Source organism: Chlorocebus sabaeus, chromosome 10 (genome assembly GCF_047675955.1).
Source record: "Chlorocebus sabaeus isolate Y175 chromosome 10, mChlSab1.0.hap1, whole genome shotgun sequence".
NCBI classification, from domain to species: Eukaryota; Metazoa; Chordata; class Mammalia; order Primates; family Cercopithecidae; genus Chlorocebus; species Chlorocebus sabaeus.
Window position 1 is genome coordinate 27703218 of NC_132913.1, and position 25542 is coordinate 27728759.

Consider the following 25542-nt stretch of genomic DNA (forward strand, 5'->3'; position numbering starts at 1 on the left):
CCTAATGGCAATCTAATGATTTATATTGGAAAAATCAGACTTTTAAGGAATTTTCAGGATTTCAATGCTGACAGTAAAGTTGAAAAATCACATTTCTTAAAGATTTCAGTCATTGATATTCTGGAAACTTGCCCATTTTTTCTTCTAACTTGGTGACATGTTAAGTCAAATTAATGCTGCTTATTACCCTACTGATCACTACATGAAATAATGTCATTATTCCACAAGTAATCAAATTTGAGAAACAAAATCTAACACAAATGGTTGATGGCACCATTCTAAATGTAACAGTTATCAGAGAGATAATCAAAATATTGCAACAATTTTTATTTTATTTTTAAATAATAGCATTTAAAATTTTTCTATTTCAATTTTGGAAAAGTGTCAGAAGGCAATACTTTAGGTGTAGTTTCAATTTTCCAGGTCTGGGATATAAGGGACTCTAAACTCTAAATTTCAACATTTGCCAGTATACTCACGACAGTCATCAGGTTCATCAGATCCATCACCACAGTCATCCACAGTGTCACATTTCCACCAGAATGGAATACATTTGTCAGTTTTGCAACGAAACTTTAAAAAGAAAAAAAAGAAAAAAGAAAAAAAATGTTGAAGAACCCAGTGCCTATATAATGGATATTTTAAAATTTGGCAGCATAGCCTAGTCTATATTTTTGCTGCAAATGTGAACAATGGTGATTTTGGATAATTCCACAATAGGAACTAATTACACAACAAGCTACAAGATGATCTTCCAGGACAGCATATTGTTCAGGAAAACCTCTTGAGATGACCTGCAAACACAGACAAGCTCTCACATTTACATGTTGTCTAAAGAGCTAGTTGGTTTTGTGGTTGGTTGGTTGGCTGGTTGGTTGAGATGGGGTCTTCCTCTGTCACCCAGGTTGGAAGGCAGTGGTGTGATCTCAGCTCTCTGGAGCCTCAACTTCTTGGCTTCAAGAGATTCTCTCACCTCAGTCTCTGGAGTATTTGGGACTATAGGTATCTGCCACCTTGCCCAGCTAATTTTTGTATTTTTTGTAAAGATGAGGTTTCACCATGTTGCCAAGGCTGGTCTCAAACTCCTGGGCTCAAGTGATCCTTCCACCTAGGCCACCCAAAGTGCTGGATCACAGGTGCAAATAAATCACCGCACCAGCCCTGAAGGGCTACTTGTACACTACAGCAGCAGACATGCGTAGTTGCTACAGAGATCCTGTGGTCTGAAAAGTCTACAATATTTACTATCTGGCCCTTTACAGGAAAAGTTTGGAAAACACTAAATAGGGCTAAAAACTATCAGGAATATCAGGAAGTGATATCCAGTCAAACTAATTTAGGTACTTTGAATTAATTTAATTTAATTGCATTTTATTCAGAATCTTGGGCAATTCAATTAACATCTCTCAGTCTGTGTTCTTTAGCCACCAAAAGAGGATCTGAAGATAATCTGAAGTATCTTTTCCAGCTCTGTCATGCTGTGATTCCATAAACATTCCTGAACACTGAAAATACTGCCTTTAGCCATGATGAGTATGTGCCCCACATAAATTTTAAGAATATCTCTTTAAAGCATTTAAGGCCAACACAGTTCTTTTCAGTTTTCAGAATTCCTAATAAATGCACACGATCTTTTAGGACAAAGATAAATTCTTATAATTTTTTAAAAAGAGGTAAAAATAAGGCTCAATTTTTTTTTTTTTTTTTTTTTTTGCTGATTTAAAAAATTGAATGCACAGAAAAAAACTCTTGTAATAAAACTTGTTCTCCAGATTACCTAAAAAAAAACCTATTCACCCAAATATTTATTAATATGTTTTATTTGTTGTATTATCCTTTCCACTTGAAACAGCTAAACAAAAAGTCATGAGAAAGGCAATAATTCTATTATTTATAAAATGGAAATTTTAACTCCTCCTTTTAAAAATTAACTACTGAGTGGCAGATTAATACTAGAGAAAGTAAGTGAGTTATTATATGCCAATATTTATTTACTTACAAGCTATTTAGCATGCAAGTGACTTGATACTGGAGACAAACTATAGGAAGTTATTATTGCATACTACTGTTACGAGAAAGGTGATTTGAACTCGAATGTAGCTGCTGAGACAGAGTAATTATTGTTCCTATTAACTTCATTATTGCCCAAATATAAACAGTGACCAAAAAGCTCAGTTCAGTTATGTTTTAGTAATTTATGACCATAAACTAATTACTTTCTCAGTACCACTCAGAGAGAAGGAACTAAAGACAAAAATCTCACTTTCCATTCAGAGCACATGTATCTGGAGTAGCTGTCACTAAAAAAACAAAAATCACTTGAAATTAGTTAAACCAAGTAGTATGTAACGTTTAGTCGCTTTCTCCTGGTATATCAAATTATTTCCCTCTTCAATTTAGCAGAACTTCATTGAAAAGCATATATCACAATATTCATCTGGAATTAAAAATATTTCTAAATGTTAATTGAGATGATTTTCTAAAAGTTACTAACTTCTTTTAGAAGTGCTTATGTTGTTATTCCCATATAAGTGACTGACAGCAAGCTGGCATTTATCTTAGCATGTTACATACAAGAAAGATTTGTAACAGAAAACTATAGCCTAGGCTGAATTATTACGAATGAAAATAGAGTAGCAATCTAAAGGTTTGTTTATTTAGAATACTGTTACTTTCTTCAAATAAGAGATTATTTGATGTTGGCTTTTGCTAAATTTGTCTGGATATGATGGACTAGATTCATGATAGATTTACATCATTTAAAAAATATGAGTGTGAATTTTGTCTCCCAGTGGCAATACAAGAAGGAACAGAGCTCTATGAATCCAATGGGAGATCTGACTCTTCAACTGATTTTTCCATATTTGCTTAGCTTGTACATTTCTGTTGTGTGTGTGGTTTTTTGTTTTTTTTTTTTTTCCCATAAAATATGAGAGGAGAAAACTTACCTTTATAGATAGTGACTGTCTGGGGATACGAGGGAAAGCAGTTACCCTTAACATTAAATATTTCTAGTCATTACAATATATTAAAACACATTAGTAGGAGAAAAGCAGGTCTCCTGAGAATCCTCAAAGTCTTTCCAATCATGATTGGAAAAATATCTAAATTGCATATATTTTTTTATTCACTAAATGAGCCCGATTTAAATAAACATGAACTGTTGGAATTATATATGATATAATGACTTTGCTCTTCATTTGACTTTGATAATAACATTAAAGGGTTTTGAGTTAAGGGAGGCCAGGGTAAAATATACTTATCTTATTTTTCATGTTAATCAATATTTTATTCTCACAGGAAGATCTCTTCTGTTTCATATCTTAGCTTCATTTTTACATACTTAAATTCAGTAACTTAAAAAAGATTAATGCTAAACATAAATATAAAACAGTCTTCATCACAAATGTTCTCTAAGATTAATATCATCATAAAATAAACTGTAGACTGTAATTATCACCCACAAGAAAAAGCTATAAAGAAACTACTAAATATGTGTCTACTAATATGAATACCAGGATAAAATGCAATCCCAATATGGTGAAGTTTAGTTGAAACAAGAAGAGTCTCTATTTTAAAGCTTAAGTGAAGCCATTTTTAAGTTGACTTTTTTTCTAATTAAAATGATTTTCATTAAATATTTGAAATGACTAATGTTATATGAATTGAACTTAATCTTAACTTTTATTAGATTATCAGACTATGTTTTCAATTCTAATAGAATTCTTATTGATGTGATTTGCCTGTTTTTTCCTAAAATAATACTATTTGGTGAACATGTCATTTGTTGACAGTCATTAGATGATATATCAAAATCCCTATGTAAGAATAAATAAAGAATGCAAAATTTTCATCAAAATACTTACTAGCATGATTGTAAACTGCCTAGATAATTTGCTTCCTTTAAAGGTCTACCTCACTGAAGATCATGTTTCTACAAACTGATTTTTCTCCAAGAAGTATACAAGAGACAGATTTTCCTCTTATTAGATCAGAAAAAAACCAGAGGTAAAATGGTCTCACAAACGAGAAAATTTACAGGGATAACCACTTAACACTTTGCATTACCTGTTCTTCATTAACTTTTTTTCTTTCGTTTTTTATTTGTTTTTATTTTTTGAGGCAAGAGTTTCACTCTGTTGCCTAGGCTGGAATGCAGTGGAACGATCTTGGCTCACTACAGCCTCCGCCTCCTGGGTTCAAGCAATTCTCATGTCTCACCGTCCTGAGTAGCAGGGATTACAGGTCCATGCCACTACGCCCAGCTAATTTTTAATATTTTTTAGTAGAGATGAGGTTTCGCTATGTTGGCCAGGTGGCTCTCCAAATCCTGACCTCAAATGATCCACCGGCCTCATCCTACCAAAGTGCTGGGATTACAGGCGTGAGCTACCGGGCCTGGGCAATTAACTTTTTCCTTGAAGATGAAACTAATGAAGTGATACCTCCTCTTTTCCAGTTGTTTTCAGAAATATGGTTGAAAAGTATTGTCCACATTTGGATTTGTTTGCTCTGTCTTGCTATTGTTAAGTTTTTAAAAATTCATGATAGACTATTGGGGATATTTAAAAATTATAAGTATTTTAGTGTTGTCATCATGGATACCAAATTGGGAAATAATTTTATTAGATAAATAATACTTTCAGGGTGAATTAGGTTTTCATTTATTTGATTAATCTAATTTGTTGGCATTGGATAAACAATTACAGATTTTCATATATAATATTTTAAAAAATGTTATCCCTTTGATGCCTGTAGTGAGTCTGATGTTTTACTCTCTGTGCCTTGCTATTTGAGATGTTCACCTGTGTTTCAAAGAATATCGTGATTTTGCTCTATTTTTAGTTGGCTATTAAACCATCGCCACTGTAGTGACTCAGGCAGGCATCATCTCTACCAAGCCAGTGACAGCCTCAGTTTTGGGCCTCAACAGACTGATACATGTATGATCACTCCAAAGCAAGAGACCAAAGATTATTTTAGAATAACCTGAGTGGATGCTACCTGAAAATTTGACTAAATAGCACCAATAGTATTGATAATGCTATTTTAAAATATTAAGAAATGTTATTTCTCTCTTTAATTTGACCACTAAGAATAATTCAATCACTAATTTTATCTCTCATAATGGCTTAAATTTCCAGCTCTTTAAAAATAATATTTTTTACACAAATACTCAGGGACGTATAATTAGAATAACACATTTTGTAATAAAAGCAGGGTCTATGGCTTGTGCTTTCAATGAGTCATCAGAATGTCCTGAGAGCAGCTCACACTACACACATGACTTTTTATGTAAATTTTAGCTACAGTATACGACAAGAGTAATAAAAAAAGCTACTACGTACCAGGGACTTTTCCCATTTAATCTGTATATGACTTAGAAACAGTATAATCCCATTTAAAAGATGAGAAAACCAAGGTACCAAGAAGTAACAAACTCAATTTAAAGTTGAGTCTGGGTTATGATCACAGAGGGTCTGGCTTCAGAGTCTATGCCCTTAACCTCTACACATTCTGACTCCCTGAAAAAGTTCTAGTAGTTGTTATTTATGCAGTTCTTTCGTGTATGATAGTCCTAAATCTAATCTGAAAGGCAAGCTGAGCTTAATTTAGCTCCTCCATTTTGAAGACAGAAACAATCTAAGAGAAATTCGGTCTCTTGCAATGAAACCACTGCTAGTAACTGGAAAATTAGCAAATTCAAACACAGGATTCTAAAAATAAATTCAGTCATTTAAAAGACAAAATATAGTTTGACAGTTTTATCTTAAAACCAACAAGATAGTGGCTCATGTGTTACAAAGTACAGTTTTATAATGTGATATGACTATTGTCCAAAATTTGAAAGTAATAAAATCAAGTCCATGCAACTACCATACAGTAGACAACTTAATTCCTGGGATATCTTCAACTGAAAATAATTAAGTTTTAAAGAAAAAGAGGTTTCAGAAGAAGCTATTTTGATCATATAATTTATTTTAATAAAAACAAAATCTAGAGACTTACTCTCTATTTATCTTTTCCAGATCACTAACTCTAAGAAATGGAAAGTGGGGACAGTGACATAGAGCATATTATCTGGAGAGATTTCCTGCTCTGTTTAAACTCCACCTCCTTTTATCTACACCATTCCTCAATCACCTTATTAAACTACACAAATCTCCTCTGTTGTTGCTGTTGTGCCCACTTAGGATTGGAGACATTATTTGTGTGGATCTGTGAAATACTTTTTTCTTTCTCTCTCTTTTTTGTTTGTTTGTTTGTTCGTTTCCTTTTTGGCCTTTATTTATTCTTCCTAATGGCTAAGGCCCATTTTAATAAGGTGTTATAGTGCTTTTCCTTTATTCTGTGACCATCTCTACAATGTATGGAATGATCATTCAATGTTATGCTAAACAAAAGAACTGATGTTTCACCATATACCCTATAAGAAGATTCGCAGACCTCCACTCACCTGGCTGGCTGTGCAGTTGGATAAGCAAGTCCTATTATCAGCTGCCAGATAGAAGTTGGTGGGACATGCACAAGTGTGGGTTTTTCCAGGGGCTAAAAGGCACAGATGACTACAACCACCATTATTTATCATGCAGAGATGTTTGGAGACTACAGATAAGAAAGAAACAACAACAACAAAACAGGATAATCAAAACTAATAATATAGCATGGGATTAGAGATAGGACATTTAAGCTTCATAACTTGAATTGGAATAAATCTTTGTAATCAAGAACTCATCAAGACTATAAATATAATTTTACTTTGTCACAAACGCTACTCATTGTCCATTGACATTAATTTGACCATTCAATAATTTTGAAGGTGCATTCTACAAAACAAGAATTTTAGTAGGAAAAAACTGTCCATGAGAAAAATAAACAAGACTAAGCATTTTGGATGAAGACAAACATATGTTCAGAAATACAAACATAAAATAAAACAATGAAACAATGATCTACACCTAGGAGTGTGATGGCTTTGCTTTATAGGCCAGATAGGTTTTTTAAGGAAAATAATCAAACCTTTATTTCACAAGGCCAGATGAAATTCCTATTAAACACATGCTGAAGAAAACTTGATAGAGTTGTCAGTTTTAAAACCTTAGAGCTACTTAAACATAATTCCTCCTACTGAGCATTATAGAAACTAAGGATCCTCTATTTTGTAAACAAATTATTTCAAGAATACAGTCTTCACTTATCTGACTAAATGCATCATTATCATTTTAGCTTTATATTAGTTGAACAAATCTACAATTCTTTGTCCTATTATTGAGCTTCTATCATATGCCTTAAGAGCAGTACTTCATATTGATTGAATTCTTCCATAAAGTGATGCTAAATAATTAAATCTAGTAAACTTCATCAAAAATAAAATTACATTTAACCTTGAAAGAATAAAAAATGGAATGTTACTGAAAGATGTTAATGCATTTATGGAATACATGGAAAGAATAATTACCATCAGGTTGTCTATAAGAATGATACACCTGGATATCTGTGATGGCATGCCATGAGTTAATCAGTGAGAGTCTGTCTGCTCCCGATGTTTTATGGGCACGGCTGAGTGACTTGGTTTTCCCATCAGTCCAGTAGATGTAGTCTTCAAACAATGTTAGTGCAATCACCCCTGGAATATCTTGATTAGGGACTGTAATAGGAGATGGTAAGATTAATGTTCAGTCTTGGAAGACTGCCAGTTAAAATATTCAATACTACATGGGCTGACAGATACAACTGCTACAGAACTTCGTGTGAATAATTGCTGTGACAACCTGTCAGGCCAGCAAAGTTCTTTATTACCGGTTAAGAGAATGCAGGATTGGGCATAGGAGCTAGCTTTGCTCAGATTTGGCTTGGTTCAATCACTGGAAAAAAAATGAACGTGATTCTTTCACCATTAAAGCCTGCTTCACCAGAAACAAATACCATCCACCATTTAAAAATTCATAATTTATATATATGTGTGTATGTGTGTGTATATATACACACATATTTACATATATACATATATATCTCCTTCTGGTTGTTCTTAACTTAAATACCTAAATCTAAATGTCATTGTCCTACTTTTTTCACACGTAAAATGATTAAATTATAGGTCCTGGAAGAAATGTATCTACTACCTGGAAATAAAGTGGCTGTGAAACTACTATAAACCTTTTCAGCCACTGAGATTTTATGAGCATTTTTACTTGCAAGGTGAGCTGGGATGGGGTAGAGGGAAATAAGTGTGGCAGATAATAATGTATTATGCAAATTTAATGATCATAAAACTGTTTAGGTGCAGATTAAAATTGTTTTATAATTATTCTTTCTGATGTTTAAATGTAAACAGTAGAGTGAGCATCACAAATGTGAATTATTCATTTGAGAGAGTCCAGGGTCCTATCCAGTAAATAAGATATGGTAGATCTGTTCAGTGGTTTGGGTTTAAATAATTTTAAACAGTGATAGAATTTTCTTTGTGCTTCTACTTTCTCAAGATTGACAAATAATAAATGGAGAAGATGAAAATTCCCTAACTTATACAAACATACTATTTTTCTGTATTAATTTTGAGATATACTTTTAGAAATACTGACATGTTAATTAATGGAAAAAGGTGTGATATTTCCAGTAATATTTATTTTTTCTTAGATTTTAATGACTGAAAATTAATGTATGGCATATTCCTCATTTAGTAGTAACTAAAAAACTATCAAAATTTCAAATACAATTTAGTATTTACAAGAAGCTTTACAGCCTTATTTTTTAAAGCTGAGTAAATTTGTATTATCAACTAAAGCAGATATTCTAATTTTTTTATTTGTTATTTGTATTCTGATAGGCCAAGTGTTATCAGATAACTCACTACAACTAAGAGAGAATAGAAATAAAAGAAATAAAATTAGAAACCTCAACATAAGTCATATATTAAGTCACTGAATACTATTTCTAACATAAAATCTAGTTAGAAATTCATCTCAGAACAGATACTATGCATATGAAGGATGTAAACATTTTTAAAATCCAGATTTGTACACTTTAGATGTTTTGAATTTTGATGTAAAAATCTAGATGTGCACACAACTTAATTATTTATGTGCTCTTGCAGATATATATATCATTACTAAAATAAATAAGTGAAATTAGATAGAATGAAAAGAAGGACACTTTACTATAATTAATTACATGTGAGCTATTTATACAAACTAATCCCACCATTTTTCTTTGACTTTATAAATTCATACAAAAAAGATAAAATAAATGTTGCAAAATGTTAGTAATTAATTGAATCTTGGTGATGGGTGATTATTATAAGATCCTTTCACCTTATAGATAGATTTCAAGATTTTTAGAATAAAATAAAAATTTACTGGAAATGTTGAAAACCTCAAAACATTTAATGTGAATCTCGTTAGATGCAAAGGTGATAGTTAAATCATTAAATATGGGCTCAAAAAGTTAATCATTATTTTTAAGGACCTCAATCCATGAGAGATTTAATTTACTTATGTAAGAAAGATAAAGTTATTGCAAGAATCTGCCAATTAGCACATCAAAAGTAACAGTTTTTAAAAATTATTCAGCAGTAACTACAGGTGATATTTATTAAGCACTTGGGTGCACTAGAACTAGGCCAGTGGGAGAGGCAATTTATATATTTTATTTTATTTTCTATTATATTCTTAAAAACTCTATTGTGCAGTAGTAGTGATATGGTTTGGCTCCATGTCGCCACCCAAATTTCGTGTTGAATTGTAATCTCCAGCGTTGAGGGAGGGATCTGGTGGGAGGGGATTGGATCATGGGAGCGGATTTCTCGCTTGCTATTCTCCTGCTAGTGAGCGAATTCTCACGAGATCTGGTTGTTTTAAAGTGTGTAGCACTTCCCCCCTACACTCCCTCTCTCCTGCTGCCATGTGAAGATGTGTTTGCTTCCTTTTTGCTCTTCTGCCATGATTGTAAGTTTTCTCAGGCTTCCCCAGCCATGTCTCCTGGACACCGTATGGAACTGTGGGTCAATTAAACATTTTTTCTTTATACATTACCCAGTCTCAGATAGTTCTTTAGGGCAGTGTAAGAACGGACTAATACAAGTAAAGTTCATTTTGCAGATGAGGAAACTAAGATGTGGAAAATTTAAGTAACTTGGCAAAAGAGGGGTAGAAAAAAGCTAGTAATTAAAAGTACTGGTATTTGAATCTTAGCTGTCTCCGGAATGTGCTCTCTGGCCATGTTATACCCTTCCACCATGGGACAACACCATTAGCCAGTGCCATGCTCTTGAATTTTCCAGCCTCCAGAACCATGAGCCAGCTAAACTTACTTTCTTTGTAAATTACCAAGTTTGTAGTATTTCATCATAGCAACAAAAACCAGACTAAGACAGGAAGTACATGGAGCTAATAAAAATAAACATGAGATGTGAAGGTATGAGAAAAATGTTTAACAAACAAACCCTTAACTAATGCTGAGATGTGGTTACGTTTAGGGGAAAAGTAGTCAATGTTGCCTAAAAATGATGATGACTGTCATTTTTAAGAGAAAAGTTATATGACCAGTTGTCTATATAAAACTGCATTTGCTTAATAGAAAAACGTGAAAAGTACATTTAATAAGTCTTTCATTTACAGGTATTCAGTAGACACACAAAAAAGAATAAACAGAGCTGCTATGTGGGCTGTAGTTTCACTGACTATATATCTAAAGCCTATTTTATAGCTGCTTACTATAGTTAAGTCTCTATTCGGTGTAACAGCATTATATATTGTAATTTTTCCAGAATTCCACTCAAACACTAAGTTCCTAATTTTTATTTCATAGACTATATCATTCAGAAGAAAAGGGTTGATATTTGGCAAAAACAAATAAATCAAATAAATACTCCTTTTGGGAGTTTTTCCCTTTGAGTCGAGTTGGATGTTATCCTGCTAAAGCTCAGTGTAATTACGACAAATAGAAAAGGTGGCCATCGCTTGAACCTAGGAGGCGGAGGTTGCAGTGAGCCAAGATTGCACCACTGCACTCCAGCCTGCGTGACACAGCAAGAGTCTGACTCAAAAAAGAAAATAAAAGAAAGAAAGAAAGAAAGAAAGAAAGAAAGAAAGAAAGAAAGAAAGAAAGAAAGAAAGAAAAAGAAAGAAAAAAAGAAAAAGTGGCTATTCAGAACATGGTTTTGCCTTAACTGTTGCCTCACAGCTCGATATACTCTATTACAATACTCTTGATTATTCAATTTTTTTTTTTTTTTTTTTGAGACGGAGTCTCGCTCTGTCGCCCAGGCTGGAGTGCAGTGGCCGGATCTCAGCTCACTGCAAGCTCCGCCTCCCAGGTTCACGCCATTCTCCTGCCTCAGCCTCCCGAGTAGCTGGGGGACTACAGGCGCCCGCCACCTCGCCCGGCTAGTTTTTTGTATTTTTAGTAGAGACGGCGTTTCACCATGTTAGCCAGGATGGTCTCGATCTCCTGACCTCGTGATCCGCCCGTCTCGGCCTCCCAAAGTGCTGGGATTACAGGCTTGAGCCACCGCGCCCGGCCAATTATTCAATTTTTTAGATAGCATTTATAATGTTAAACAAGTATATTCTTGGGTAATATCATTCTAAATTTGTATTTCTGACTAATCTAGTTTAAATACTTAAGAAACTAATGCCCCAGTTACACAGTTCTTAGCTTTTCTTGAGTTAAAATCTCATAGTTAGTGTTATGGGAGGATACAGCATTAGGATATTGATAGCTTTGACATGGTTTTCTGCACTGAGTATGTCAATAGACATTTCACTAGTAATACTATCTTATTTTCCATTCTTTATCTCCCCAGATTTACTTTAAAAGTCTAAATGCTATCTTAAAATATTACTTTATGCCCAGCAATCACTGAAATTTATTATTTAAAAATGACTATAGGCCAAGCGTGGTGGCTGACATCTGTAATCCCAGCATTTTGGGAGGCCGAGGCAAGCAGATCACCTGAGGTCAGGAGTTTGAGACCAGCCTGCTCAACATGGTGGATCCCCATCCCTACTAAAAATACCAAAATAGCTGGGCATGGTGGTGGGTGCACGTAATCCCGACTACTCGGGAGACTGAGGCAGGAGAATTCCTTGAACCCAGGAGGCGGAAGCTGCAGTGAGCCGTGATCATGCTATTGCACTCCAGCCTGGGAGACAGAGCAAGACTCCATCTAAAAATAATAATAATAATAAATAAAATAAAATAAAATAAAAGTTATAAAGTATTCATATTTTCAAAAGTAAAAAGATATAGAATGCAATCACCAAATTATGTTATTATTTTTATGAAGGAATCAAGATTAGAGTAACAGGAGCTTAGAATTGATTTACTTGAGTTATATTTATATATTGATTTGAAGCAAATACCTGAACAATCAGTGATCCATTAAGGTTAACATATCACTCACTCTATGGCTATGTTTGGAAAGGTAATCCCCTAAAACTTTAAAGTTTACAAACATATCAAATCAAACATTAAATCCTACTATCTTTTTCTTTTTAATATATTTAAGACACTCCAATTTTTAAAAATAATTCTTGGTGCCATTATCCCAAGTAAAGGCTTGTATCCCATCACACCAGTAATACAGCAAAATTATTCTAACTTGTCACCTTATTTTTAATCCCTTCCAATCTCTTTTATATTAGAATTGCTGCAGAAAATAGAAAACATATCTTTAAGTGAAATTGAAGAGGGTTTAATAAAGAACTATTTATAGAGGTGGGCATGCAAAGGTACAAATGATGCATTGCTTTTTACTAGGTCTGTTACCAGAAGCTAGTGAAAAATGCAGCTGAGGTGAATAAAGCCATCCAACAAGAGCAGTGGCCTTTAGTAGACAGACTCAGGCACTGTTAAATCATTGCAGTTGAGCATAGATGGAAGGGAGATGGATAAATATTCTGACTTCTTTTTCTGTCCACTATCTACTGTCCTTGCAATGCAATTCATGGAGGAAATTCAACTTGATGTGGGAAGGTAAAAGAACCTGGGTGAGGTAGTCCACATAAGATAGCTTTCCAGCACAGGAAGAGGGTAAAGAGGCAAAGCCAAGATAACTAGAACTCCCACTAATTGATATTTCTCATATCTTTTCATCTAACATATATCTTCCCAGATCAAAAACCATCCATGACATCCATTCCCTGGGTAATATGGTGTAAACTATCTAGCTTAACTAAAACACCATCTGTCTTCAGAAGAGAGAACCAAGTATGCTCATTTGATCCCCTCTTTTGAGAGACCCTGACACTAATAATTTGCCCTGATATTTTTCTAGAAGAATAAGAGCACAACGAGATATGTAGAGAAGATAGGGTGTGACTTAAAGTAACATAGCGTGAAAAACGAAAAGAAAGTGATGATGAAGAAAAACAATTAGCACTGAAAAAATGGGGTGAGGTTAAACAGAGGCTATGAAAAACTATCGTCTGGTAAACAGGTGATAAAATTAGACGGTGGTAGAAAGTGATTTAACGTGAAAAAGAAAGTGAAAGATTCATGACAGCAGTCAATGGGAGGGTGCGTGGATAATAGTTTCTAGTTGATGAAGAGTGACAAAGAGTGGGTAGGTGGGAAAATGGCCAAGGTAGACTAATCTCCAGAGAAGGATTGTTGAGCCAGAGCTTTAGTTAAAAGCACCTGGGAAAAAAAGAGCATGCTTTATATAACCTTACGGCCAAGGACATTTGTTCTTTGCTAATAATTATGTATGTCTTCTTTGATGTTACTGTGCAAACCATTTTAAAAAATTATTTCCTAAAACTTACAATGAGCAGCTCTTAAGTGTTTTAATTTTTGCCTCTGTGAACATTTTGCCTATTTACTCTTTAATGCCATCCTACTTGATAGTAACAAACAGTATCACAAATAAAATTTAGGCAACAAGGTTTAAAATCAATTTTTCAAAAAAAAAATAAATAAAAGCATTAAGAAATGACAGGACCATGAAGGATGGCCAACATTTCCAACTGTTATGATAGAATATTGAAAGTTTATTTTTCTGATATTAAATATCATAGTCCTTCACTGAGACCTTGCTGGGATGGAAAGTAGTTTTTCCTTTTAGTATATGTCATAGTGCAGGAAAATCAGAGCTGATAGTGCCTGAAAGTAGATTATATGCTAACTTTTGAATAGTGATATTGATCACATGTCCAAAATAAACTTGTATCCCTCCTTAGTGTAGTAGTTTATACTGGGACACTTAAATAAGTATAATACATAATGTCAAAGCATAGAAATTAATACTGTGGCTAGGAGTGGTGGCTCACACCTGTAATCCCAGCATTTTAGGAGGCCAAGAAGGGTGGATCACCTTAGGTCAGCAGTTCGAGACCAGTCTGGCCAATATGGTGAAACATCATCTCTACTAAAAATATAACAATTAGTCAGGCATGGTGGTGCATGTCTGTAGTCTCAGTTACTCGGGAGGCTGGGGCAGAATAGCTTGAGACCGGGAGGCAGAGGTTGCAGTGAGGCAAGATCGTGCCACTGCACTTCAGCCTGGGCAACAGAGTGAGACGTTGTCTCAAAAAATAAGCAAATAAATAAATAAAACAAAATAAAATAAAAAAAGAAATTCATACCGTATTTAGAAATCTTTTTCAGATTTAAGCCATTATTAGAGCTGAAGGCATCCATGGCCCATTATTTTCTAGTATTTCTTGCCTCATGTTGTCTACATTCTCATTTCAAATAATATGTACTCTCCATATAGATTAGGAGTATTAGATTTCATATCATTTAATCCCCTCCTGTCTCTTACCTATTTTTAAATAGTTTATAATAGAAGGTCAAATATAGCCATTTCAATATTTACTATCTAAAGAGTATTCCTGTTAATGAATGTGAAGTTTTATAAAGCAGACTCTCTAAACTGTAGTATACTTTTTTGAAAACAAGACTGACTAAAAATACATTAGTAGGATGATGACAATTCTCTCTAACCTGTCAAGTAAACAAAACAACATTGCTTCATGCACTTGGTAAAGCATATTCCTTTTACTTCAAAACTTTCTGGGCCCTTCTGCTGGTGATAAAGCCTTCACAGTACATGGAAATGTGAGAGTCTGAACCGGACTATAAGTACTTACTATAAGAATTATTATATTCAACACACATATACATAAGGAATTTCTTTGTTAGAGAGTCTTAACAAAAAACAGAAGCCTTTGAAAAGCATTTGCCTCTGGGACAGATATCAAGTATAGTTATTTACATGAGTTTAGTATCTGGTCTTCTCATATTCCTGCAATGATAAATACATTTCTAAAATAAAATTGTAAAAGAGTGTAACATATCACAAATATTTTCAAATGTGTTTGCATTAGACCATTCTTGCATTTCTATAAATAAATACCGGAGACTGGGTAATTTATAAAGAAAAGAGGCTTAATTGGCTCATGGTTCTTCAGGCTTTACAAGAAGCATGGTGCTGGCATCATCTGTTAGGCCTCTAGGGAGGCGTCAAGAAGCTTATAATCAAGACAGAGGAAGAAGGGGGACCAGACACATCACATGGCAAAACAGGAGCAAGAAGCAGGTGGGGAGGTGCCACACACCTTTAAATGACCACTATCATGAAGATAGCACAAGTTATAAGGGATCTGCCCCCATGACTCACCACCTCCCACCAGGCCCCAACTCTAGCACTGGTGGTTATGATTCAACAAGAGATTCGGGCAGGAACAAATATCCCAACTATATCAGTGTTCCAGGTAGTCCCAGCAAATGGGAAGAGTAAGTGAGAGAACTGGTAGAACAGTGCTTCTCTGTACTAGATTCAACCTCAGCCAAATTCCTGTTAAGCAATGTTAGAAAAGTCACTGAATACATAGAACCCCTATTCTATGAATAAGAACAACGCACAATAGTCTGCTAAAACTACATGCCTAAATTAGGAAGTAACTGAACCTGAAGTAAACCTACTGATCCCTAATCTACTTATTCTTTTCGCATACTCCACCACCTTGTATTTGGAATAGATGAGGTTGTTGAAAATGATTGAAAACTCAAATGAGGGTAATACTTAAAATGTCCCTATGTTTACAAGCATGTGGAACACATGACATTTGCGGGGGAAAAAAAAAAAAAATTCCCTAAACGTATATGCAAATTTAATGTATTCAAAGGACAAAACTGAAAGGCATGATTGACACTGAAATTCTAAGACATTTTAGAAATGGCAGTTAATTTCAATTTATTTTACTGGTTTAGAAACATTTCTATAGTAACTGAATTGTATTTTGCTCCCTTCCATTAACTTTTATTGTATTGTAAACAGCAGCACATCAACACTGTGGGCATAAAATAGCCTGTGAAGTCTACTGTTTGTAATGGACTGTGAATGATAGATTTTTTTTTCAAAAGTACTAAAATGCAACATCTTACCAAGAAAGAAACACTCTAGAATATTATAAAATAGTGGAGGTGGTTGGTGGGAAGTATTCTTTCAACTTCCTCTTTTTTTTTTTTTTTTTTTTTTTTTTTCCGGTGGGCTACAGTGGACATTTAAATTTTCTAAAAATCCAAATACAAGAGCTACTGGGTTTCGGAATATGTGAACACAAAATATTCTATTTGTCTCTTTCAGTGTTTTTATTTTTGTCTTCAGAACAAACTCTTAAAACATATTTTACACCATTTCACCAGTAACGTGCTGAGATCTAGATTCCTTTTTCCAACATTAATTAGACTAGCACTGCATGGGTTATGATTTAGATTTTTAAATCCAAACACAGAACTGCCCCCTTACAACACAAACTGGATTCCCAGAGCAATAAACAAACAATAGAGTTAGACTACAATACTGACACTTTAATATGAGGCTCTGCAGGTCTAGAAGAACAGAAACAGTTATCCTTTAAATGACGAGCTGTAGTGAACATAATTGCTAGAAATTCTAAACAATTTTGCTCATGAAATATAAAAGAGTTCAGTGGTAACTGTAGTTCAGAATCATACCCAACTATTACTCTTCAGAGAAAATTAACAGTTAGAGTATAATTTTTTCCAGTATGCTGGATAAAATATGTACATAACCAACTGACTTAAGGTTAAATGATTTTTTGATACACAGAAGAGTATACTGAAAAAAACAATTTATTGGAACATATAAACTTAAAAACTCAAGGTCAAACATAACTTTTTCTTAGTTCACCGTTTTGTTATTACTATTCACACAGTATTTTCAGCCTTTTCTTTTCCAAAATACTACCTCTCTGCCTAAGATATCTGAAGTTCAATGGCACAAGCAACCAAAATTGAAAAGAAGTAAATATGAATTTATTTACTTTGATACAAGTGGTCAAAAATAAATTCCAGTCAAAATATAATTTTCTAATATTTAACTTTCTTTTAATTAAATGGAAAATGAAATATCTAAGCTAAAGTATATATACAATGTTATTTCTAAAATTTTTCTCAGGAGATATTTTTATCTTATGTTAATACACAATCCGTTCAGAGAAGGCTGTAGGTAGCGAATATAGTTGTTACTTTAACATAGCAAACTCTAATATGCAAATATCCCACTAAATCATGGTGCTATGGCCTTAATGTTGGTGTCTCCCCAAAATTCATATGTTGACACCTAATATCTTATATAACAATATTAGGCCTGGTGCAGTAGCTCATGCCTGTAATCCCAGCACTTTGGGAAGTCAATGCGGGTGGAGCACTTGAGGTCAGGAGTTCAAAACCAGCATGGCCAACATGGTGAAACCCCATCTCTAGTAAAAATTAAACCAAAAACAAAATTTGCTGGGCGTGGTGGCAGGAGCCTATAATCCCAGCTACTTGGGAGCCTGAGCCAGGAGAATTGCTTGAACCCAGGAGGCAGAGGTTGCAGTGAGTCAAGATCAAGCCACTGCAATCCCTGCCTGGGAGACAGAGGGAGACTTCACCTCAAAAAAAAAAAAAAAGGAAAAGAAAAAAAAGTCTTAAAAGGTAGAGGTGGAGGCTTTGAGAAGTGATTGTCGTGCGGGTTCTACCCTCATGAGTGAAACTAGTGACCTTATATAAATGGCCCCAGGGAACTGCCATGTGAGGATACAGCAAGAAAAGCATCTGTGAAGCAGACCCAGCACTCACCTGACACCAACTCTGCTGGTACCTTAGTCTTGAACTTCCCTGCCTCCAGAACTGGAGTAATACATTTCTGCTGTGTCTAAATTACCTAGTCTAATGTATTTTGTTGTAGCAGCCTGAACAAAGTAAGAGAAATACGTACTGAGAAATGAGGTTGTCATTACATCACGTACTGTAAATGTGAAGTAGCTTTGGAACTGGGTAATGGGCAGTGGCTGGAAGAGTTTTGAGATACATTGCCATAGAAGGACCTTAAGAGCAAATGTGGTGAGAGTTGACAAGAGGAAAGCTATAGAGGAAACCGTAATATTCTTAGAGATTATCTGCGTGATTGTGATCAGAATGTTGGTAGCAATACAGATCATAAAGGCCATACTGATGAAGCCTCAAATGGGAATGAGGAACATGTTTTGTGTGTTTAAAAAAAAAAAAAAAAAAAAGAAAAGAAAAAAGAAAATGACACAGAAATTGGCTGAACTGTGTTTGCATCCTATTGTTTTGTAGAAAGCAGAGCTTAAAAGCAATAAAATAGGATATTTTCCAGAAGAAATCTCTAAGTGTTAAAGGAGGTACTTGGCTTTGTTGCACTGCTTATAGTTAAATGCAAGAGGAGAGAAAGGAATTACAAATGGAATGTATAACTAAAACGAAAGCAGAAAAAGATTTGGAAAATCCTCATCCTGGCCGTCTTGTAAAGAATGAACAAGCATGTGAGAGAGAGAATATCAAGGGTGTGGCCAAGGGATCATTTGATAAAGAGATTAGTATAGATGGGTGGAAGCCAGGTGCTATTTATCAAGACAATGTAAGAATGACCTCAGAAGCATTTTGGAGGTCTTCAAGGCTACCCCATCCATTGCAGGCCCAGAATGCCAGAGATGCGGGAGCAGAACAATTTCAAGGCTCTTCTCCCCACCTTTCAGTGTGGTGCTCTTTAGCCAGCCTAGCTGTGGCGCAAGCAGGCCCAGATGCAACTCAGGCTGTCCTTTTGGAAGTCAAATATAGTAAGTCTTAGTGATGTTCACATACTGGAATTTCCACTACGGCACAGAGTGAGCATGAAGCAAGGATCTGGCTGCCTTGATCTAAATTTCAAAAAAAAATGCCACAGACAGCCTTGGGGTTGGGGTAGACAACTGCCACAGGGGTGGGGCCACAGTAAGAACTCCTGTTATTGGGGCAATGAATAATGGAACCATGGAGCTGGGCCACTGCGGTGTCCCTTATAGGGCAAGGCCAAGCAGAGCTATGGAGGTGGAGTCACCCAGAAACCCCAGACTGCTAGAGCCACCAACTTCCAACTTCAGCCTGGTAGAGCCACAGGCATGAGATTCCAACCCGTGAGAGGTGGAAAATGGGCTACACCCAGCAAAATTATGGAGGCAGGCCCCCCTGGAACTTTTGGGGTCCAACAGCCACACCTGTGTATCCAGAAGGCAAAATTTAGAGGATTTTATTCAAGAATATTAAAGCTTTCTCTATAGCTTTCCTCCCCTTCTGAGCTCTCACCAGATATGCTCTTAAGAAAAGATTACACTGGAGCCTTAAGATTTATTTTTTTCCATTTTGGTTTTGGTGTTTGGTCAGGATCTATTGCCTCTTTCTTCTTTCTTCTTTCTCCCTTTTGGAATGGAAGTGTTTATCCTATGCCCAGCACACCATTGTATTTGGGAAGCAGATAACATGTTTGATTTTACAGGTTCACAGCAGGAGAACGATAAATTACGTCTTAAGTTTCACTCATATCTGATTTAGATAAGATATAGATGAGACTATAGACTTTTGAGTTAGTGCTGGAACAAGTTAAGAATTTGGGGGCTATTGAGATCAAATAAGTGTATTTTTCACATAAGAAGGACACGAATTTGGGGGGTCCAAGGATAGAATGCTATGGTCTGAATGTTGACATCCCTCCAAATTCATATATTGGAACCTAATACCCAATGTGATAGTACTAAGAGGTGGGCCTTTGGAAAGTGATTAAGCCATGACATGAGGACTCTATCCTTGTAAATGGGAATGGTGCCTTTATAAAAGAAACTCAAAGGAGCTCACTAGTCCCTTCTACCGTGAGAGGACACAGCAACAAGGAACCACTAGTCCCTTCTACCGTGAGAGGACACAGCAACAAGGAACCATCTATGAAGCAGACAGTGAGCCCTTTACTAGACACTGATTCTACTGGCACCTTGATTGATCATGGATTACAGAAATGTAAGCAATAAATTATCCAGCCAATAGTATTCTGTTAAAGCATCCCAGACAGACTAAGACACAGTATAAACATTTTAAAGCAACATCATTGCTCTTTTCATTGTGAAAAAGACACAAAAAATATTTGGATTTACTGAGATACATGCTTTATTTTATAGTAATTATATTCTAGTGGCTTTGTTTTTGTGTGTTTTTTCTTCATATATTATGCCATTTACCTGTCCAATATTTAAATCAATCCAAAAGATTTCAGGTGTGGATACAGCTTTATTTGTGTAAGTGTACACTTATGCTATAACTATTAATATTAGAGGCTTTAACAAGCAGGTTTCAATCTTCAATTGTCTGTTCAAAAACAAGGGTGCTGTGTGAGAACTGGAAAGATATCAGGCCCTGGAATTAGGTAGATCTCAGTTCAAATTTTGATTGTCCTGATTACTAGTGCTGTGACTTTGGACAGGTTACTTAATCTCTTTGAACATATTCCCTTGCTGGCAAATGGCTTTAATAGCACTTATTACATATATAGATTGGTAGAATAATTACAAGAGCACATATTGCATCAAGCACAGTCCCTTGAAATCAGTAGGCTTCTAATAAAATAAATGGTTCATAAGAGGATGACCCCTGTTCTTGGAATCCCATTAGCAGGCTAAGAAAATATCTGTTGAAAGACAAACTAAATAGTATGTGTAAAACATACAGTACAAGGTAACACTCAAGAGTATAGGTTTTCTCCCTCATCATTACTTTGATTAGTTTACAAGTGTTCAACTTTAAAATATGTTAATAACCTTTATGATAACACTTAGGACAGGGGATTGTTTTGGTAGTTTGATATTTGCATCAAGGTTGAATGAGAAAGCATTTAATTATTACAGATTTCCAACCTCCCTCTCTTAGGTTTAAATTAAGGGAGACTCATTTGAGATTCAAAAGCGGAGATTTGGCAAAGATGCTGAAAGTGTTGATTGATCCATGTAACTGGAGGCTTAAAATTTTAGTTCTGGACTTTCCTTTCATGTAATATTTTTCAACACCCTTATTTCTACAAATGAGGCAACTGAGGCCCAAGGAATTGAACTACACTGTTCAGGGTGAATAAGCTAGTTAGCAGTAGATCCCATCCCAACCTGACCCCCAGCTCCTTGAGGCTCCCAGACTTCTTTTAAGATCTTAAAGGTTTTATTTCTCCAGTTTGAGGAGATCTTTCACTTAAACATCAGTACTCCAACAAAGGCATAGTACTTCTTATCTAAAATCAAAGCCTAAAATTCTCCTAGGAGGGTTTCAGTTGGGGAGTTGTAAGGAATCAGTCCCATATATATGGACCTACAAGAATACTATTTTTATTCATATATTAGGATCAGTGTGCTTTTGTGTAACAATATATTTAGAAACTGAATATTTCCACCTGGAAAACATCCTCAAATTGCCAACTTTCTCACTGGACCTATTCCACGTCTCAAGAGAGAGTAGGCAGAAAGAGTGTCACTTATTTGTGAACTTTAGTTAAATTATCAGGTTTTCTGAAATGCCTTTTAGGGAAGGACATAATATAGAATGTTTAATACATCTTTAGAATAGCACTTTTGCTGTTAAAATTAACGCATCTCTCACCAAAGTAGAGCGTCGTAACATAGAGATTCTGAATATCTAAATTAGGCTCAGTTTGGCATTATTAATTCTTTTAAAAAATGTACAAATACATACAAAACTAATAAGTCATCAAATATTGGAATTCTTTTCCCCTAGGTAATTCAATAATAATATAAATCATTTATTTAATTTTTATAATGCCACTACCAGTATTTCTAAGCTTACATATATCTCCAATTTGGTCTACTACATAACTATTGACTCTAACACTGTATCTCCATTCCCACAGCTATAATCACTTCAAATATTTTCTCCTAAAATATTTTAACAGTCTCTAAATTGGTTGCCCTTCCAGGGTCTTTCATTTCACATGCTGTTGTCAAATCTAATAACAGCACTCCATCAACTAAACACCATCAATAGCTCCCTGTGACCTAAGGATAAATTCCAAATTACTTAGCATACAAGGCTTGTGACAATCTGGCCCCAATTTGCCCTTGTTCATCTAGTGTCATTATCTCATTCTTATATGACTTCCAATCATAGCCAAATTGAGTAAACCCCATACTATTTCAAGACTCTATCACATCTTTGCGCATGCTGTTCCCTCTGTGTGAAGAATCCTTCTTACATTTTCCCTCTACAGGGAGCTTTTGCTAAATCTCTCAAACTGCTCAAAGATCTTCCCACTTTAGCAGTCTTCACTACTCCTGCCTGCATTTTTGGAATATTTTGCACATACGTCTTACCCCCAATCTAATTTATGTCTTTTCCTGCATATTGGTTTTGTCGATTGAATTATTATCTGAAGGTAGAGACTTATTCATCTTTGCAACACCAGGGGCCTAGCATAGCGCACGGCACAGAAAGACAGGTCAGTAAATATCTAATGAATGAATGAATGAATGAATGAATGATGGTCATAGTTAAAAAGAAGAAATCAGAGCAATTAATAAAAGAAATTAATGAAGATGTAAATTAAAATACACTGATTTATTCAGTGGCATGTCTTTTACTGTATCACTATATTATTAATATTCTATCATATGTTACTATAGTGAATAACAGTAGAGTGATACAGAGAGACAAAGATTAGGGAGAGGTTCATGTGACTAAGATTGCATCTAAATTTTCCTAAGCTAGTAAATTGACTGATATATTTTGGAATTTTTTGTTCAGGTTTTCAATGTGGTGTGTAGATTTGGTAGGAGGGTGAATTAGGGTGTATCAGGGAGCAAAGAAAGAGGAATGGAAGCTCTCAAACAAATTGTAAGGCACATGTACCTTGGAGATAATCTGAACCTTTGTTTTAAGTCACAGAATTTTTAGAAACCTCAGATATTCTTGAACTAGACAAATAATAATAAAATAATGCTTCATTTATAAAACTACTCTGTGGTGTAAACTGGAATATCTTTGGGGGAAAAATGCCCAACTTTTTAAACCATAAAGTCCAAGGGGTGACTTTTCTAAAATTTGGCTTATGAAAAAGGGCTGTTGTTCTAAAAAGTCTCATATATTTTTTATATTCTCAAATTACTTTATCATGACAGGCTTGTCTCATCGTTCTGGTTAGCTCAGATTTCAGTTTTAAGAAATACAATAAATGAGAAACATAACATTGGTTTGGTTTAAAACAATGTGGCTAGTGATGAAATAACACGAAAGTTATTGATACGAATGTCTCATTTTCCACCTGCAAATAAACAACTAGGAAACCATAGCATTCTTTGTCTTTATGTGGCAAATGCAAGTAGAATAATCCAATACCTCTTTACAAACGTGGCAAATTCATGGCTCTTTCTTTCATTGATGGTAGAGTTGGCATAATTCAGACTGGCTCCAATTAGTACCTCATTAGTAACTACCAGATAATTATTGGCCTGCGCTGAGATATTGGCAGATGCCTGATAAGGCACTTAGTGAATTTTTCACGAGTCTTTCTGAGAAAACCTTCAGGAGAAAATATTCTGAAGGCTGTAATTCTACTTTTCTTCCCATTTGAATCTTGATGCATTTTCAAAATCAAGTTTGAAATTTTTAATAACATCATACTAGACTATCTTTCAGCCAAATATCTTACTATTTAATACATTTAGTGCCATTTCTACTACACATGTCTCTCTATCCAAAGTCACCACCAGTACACTTTAACATGGACTTAATTTTGAATTAAGGTTAACAAAGCATTAGTCACCACATAAGTGATATAATTTTTTAATAAGTAGGAAATGAAGTCAATAGTTTCTAATAGATCTAATATTTTTTAACAATTTTAGCTTCAAACTTCAAAGACTCAAATGAAAGGCAAATATTTAATGCTGCGGTGTTTTTAAATAGTCACCTACCTAATCAAAATATATGTATAAATTTTGTTGTACAGTGAAATTTTAGTAAAAAGTAATACATATACAACCACCTGGCACTTTATATGGAGGCTAAAAATGAAAAGATTTATGGTTACATAGGAAAAATATTGATTGTCACAATAAAACTTTCAACTGTGCAACCCAAGAATGAGGCAGAACATTTCATTATTGATTCTTTGGGGGAGATATAACTTCTAAATGCTAAGTGTGATTTCAATCTGTCAACATTCCTTTTGCTGTAATTAAAATCCTAAAGTGTTCTTTAAATAATTTTTCACTTAAATTGCATCCTGATGAGTTTTTTATCTCCATAATTGGAATGTCAACACCTAAGTAAGTGACTCATCCAACTGCACTCTTCGTACTGCAATGTTCTTACCCTTAAGAAAGCACCTCTAAGAACTTCCTGTCAGCATTGCTAATTAGAAGGATGAGAAGATGTATTTGTTTAAACGTCAACTGACAGGAATATAGGTAGAATTATTAAGTGGTGTAACTTTGGTGACTTTTACCTTTTCTCTTTTTAAACTCATTGCTTTATTCCACACTGGAACACACTGGCAGAGTATTACTTGATGATTAAGAAAAATCCTTTCTTCCTTATCATTTCTCATCCTTCCCTCCTCCAGGGGTTTTTGTCTTAAGCTTAATGCCAGAGAAGAAAGCAACTTGACAAGCTAAACTGTTATTAACATGTAGACTTTATTTGGGACCTCTCTTTGAAACTCTTATTTTAAGTGATGTTTGGAAATGTAAACCCCTGATAGTAAAGGTGACATTAAGTTAGTGAAGATCAATAAAAATTCATTTATTTGTTCAGGAAAAAGTCTAATTCTTAAAAAGCTACCTGTTACCTAAAACATTTTGATGTAATTTGAGTGATTTGTGGCTTCTGCTATATCCATGTCATGTTTAACTATACATGACCTCTTCTCTGTTATATCCTTGTCTGTTACTATTTTGTATGTTAATTATTGTTGCTGCTGTGATTAGGTAACAGTAACATTAGTCATGTACAGAGCTTAACTGATAACTTATAAAACTATACTTTTACTCAGTTTTTTAAGAAAATTGAAATCCTAGCAGATTGCAGGAATAGCCTCATATTTACAAGCAAATAACCTTCTATTTCAATTCAATTGGGATACATGTGAATATTAATTTATAAAACTACAGCCCATTTACTAGAAAATCTATTTAGAAAAATACAATTAAAGAAAACATTGATAGTGTAAAATATCTTATGCATAACATATAATTTTTAAATAATTAC

At 34.6% G+C, this 25542-nt stretch overlaps 1 protein-coding gene across 1 annotated transcript in view; it reads right to left on the reverse strand.

Annotated features, from left to right (window-relative positions):
* Positions 1–25542, reverse strand: part of LRP1B (LDL receptor related protein 1B) — a 1897925-nt gene that overhangs the window by 211361 nt on the left and 1661022 nt on the right. The window contains exons 61-63 of the mRNA XM_073019651.1: positions 7460–7648; positions 6458–6606; positions 480–573 (exon numbers count right to left, since the gene is read on the reverse strand). Of these exons, the coding sequence (XP_072875752.1) occupies positions 480–573; positions 6458–6606; positions 7460–7648 (432 nt within the window). The remainder of the gene's footprint in view (positions 1–479; positions 574–6457; positions 6607–7459; positions 7649–25542) is intronic.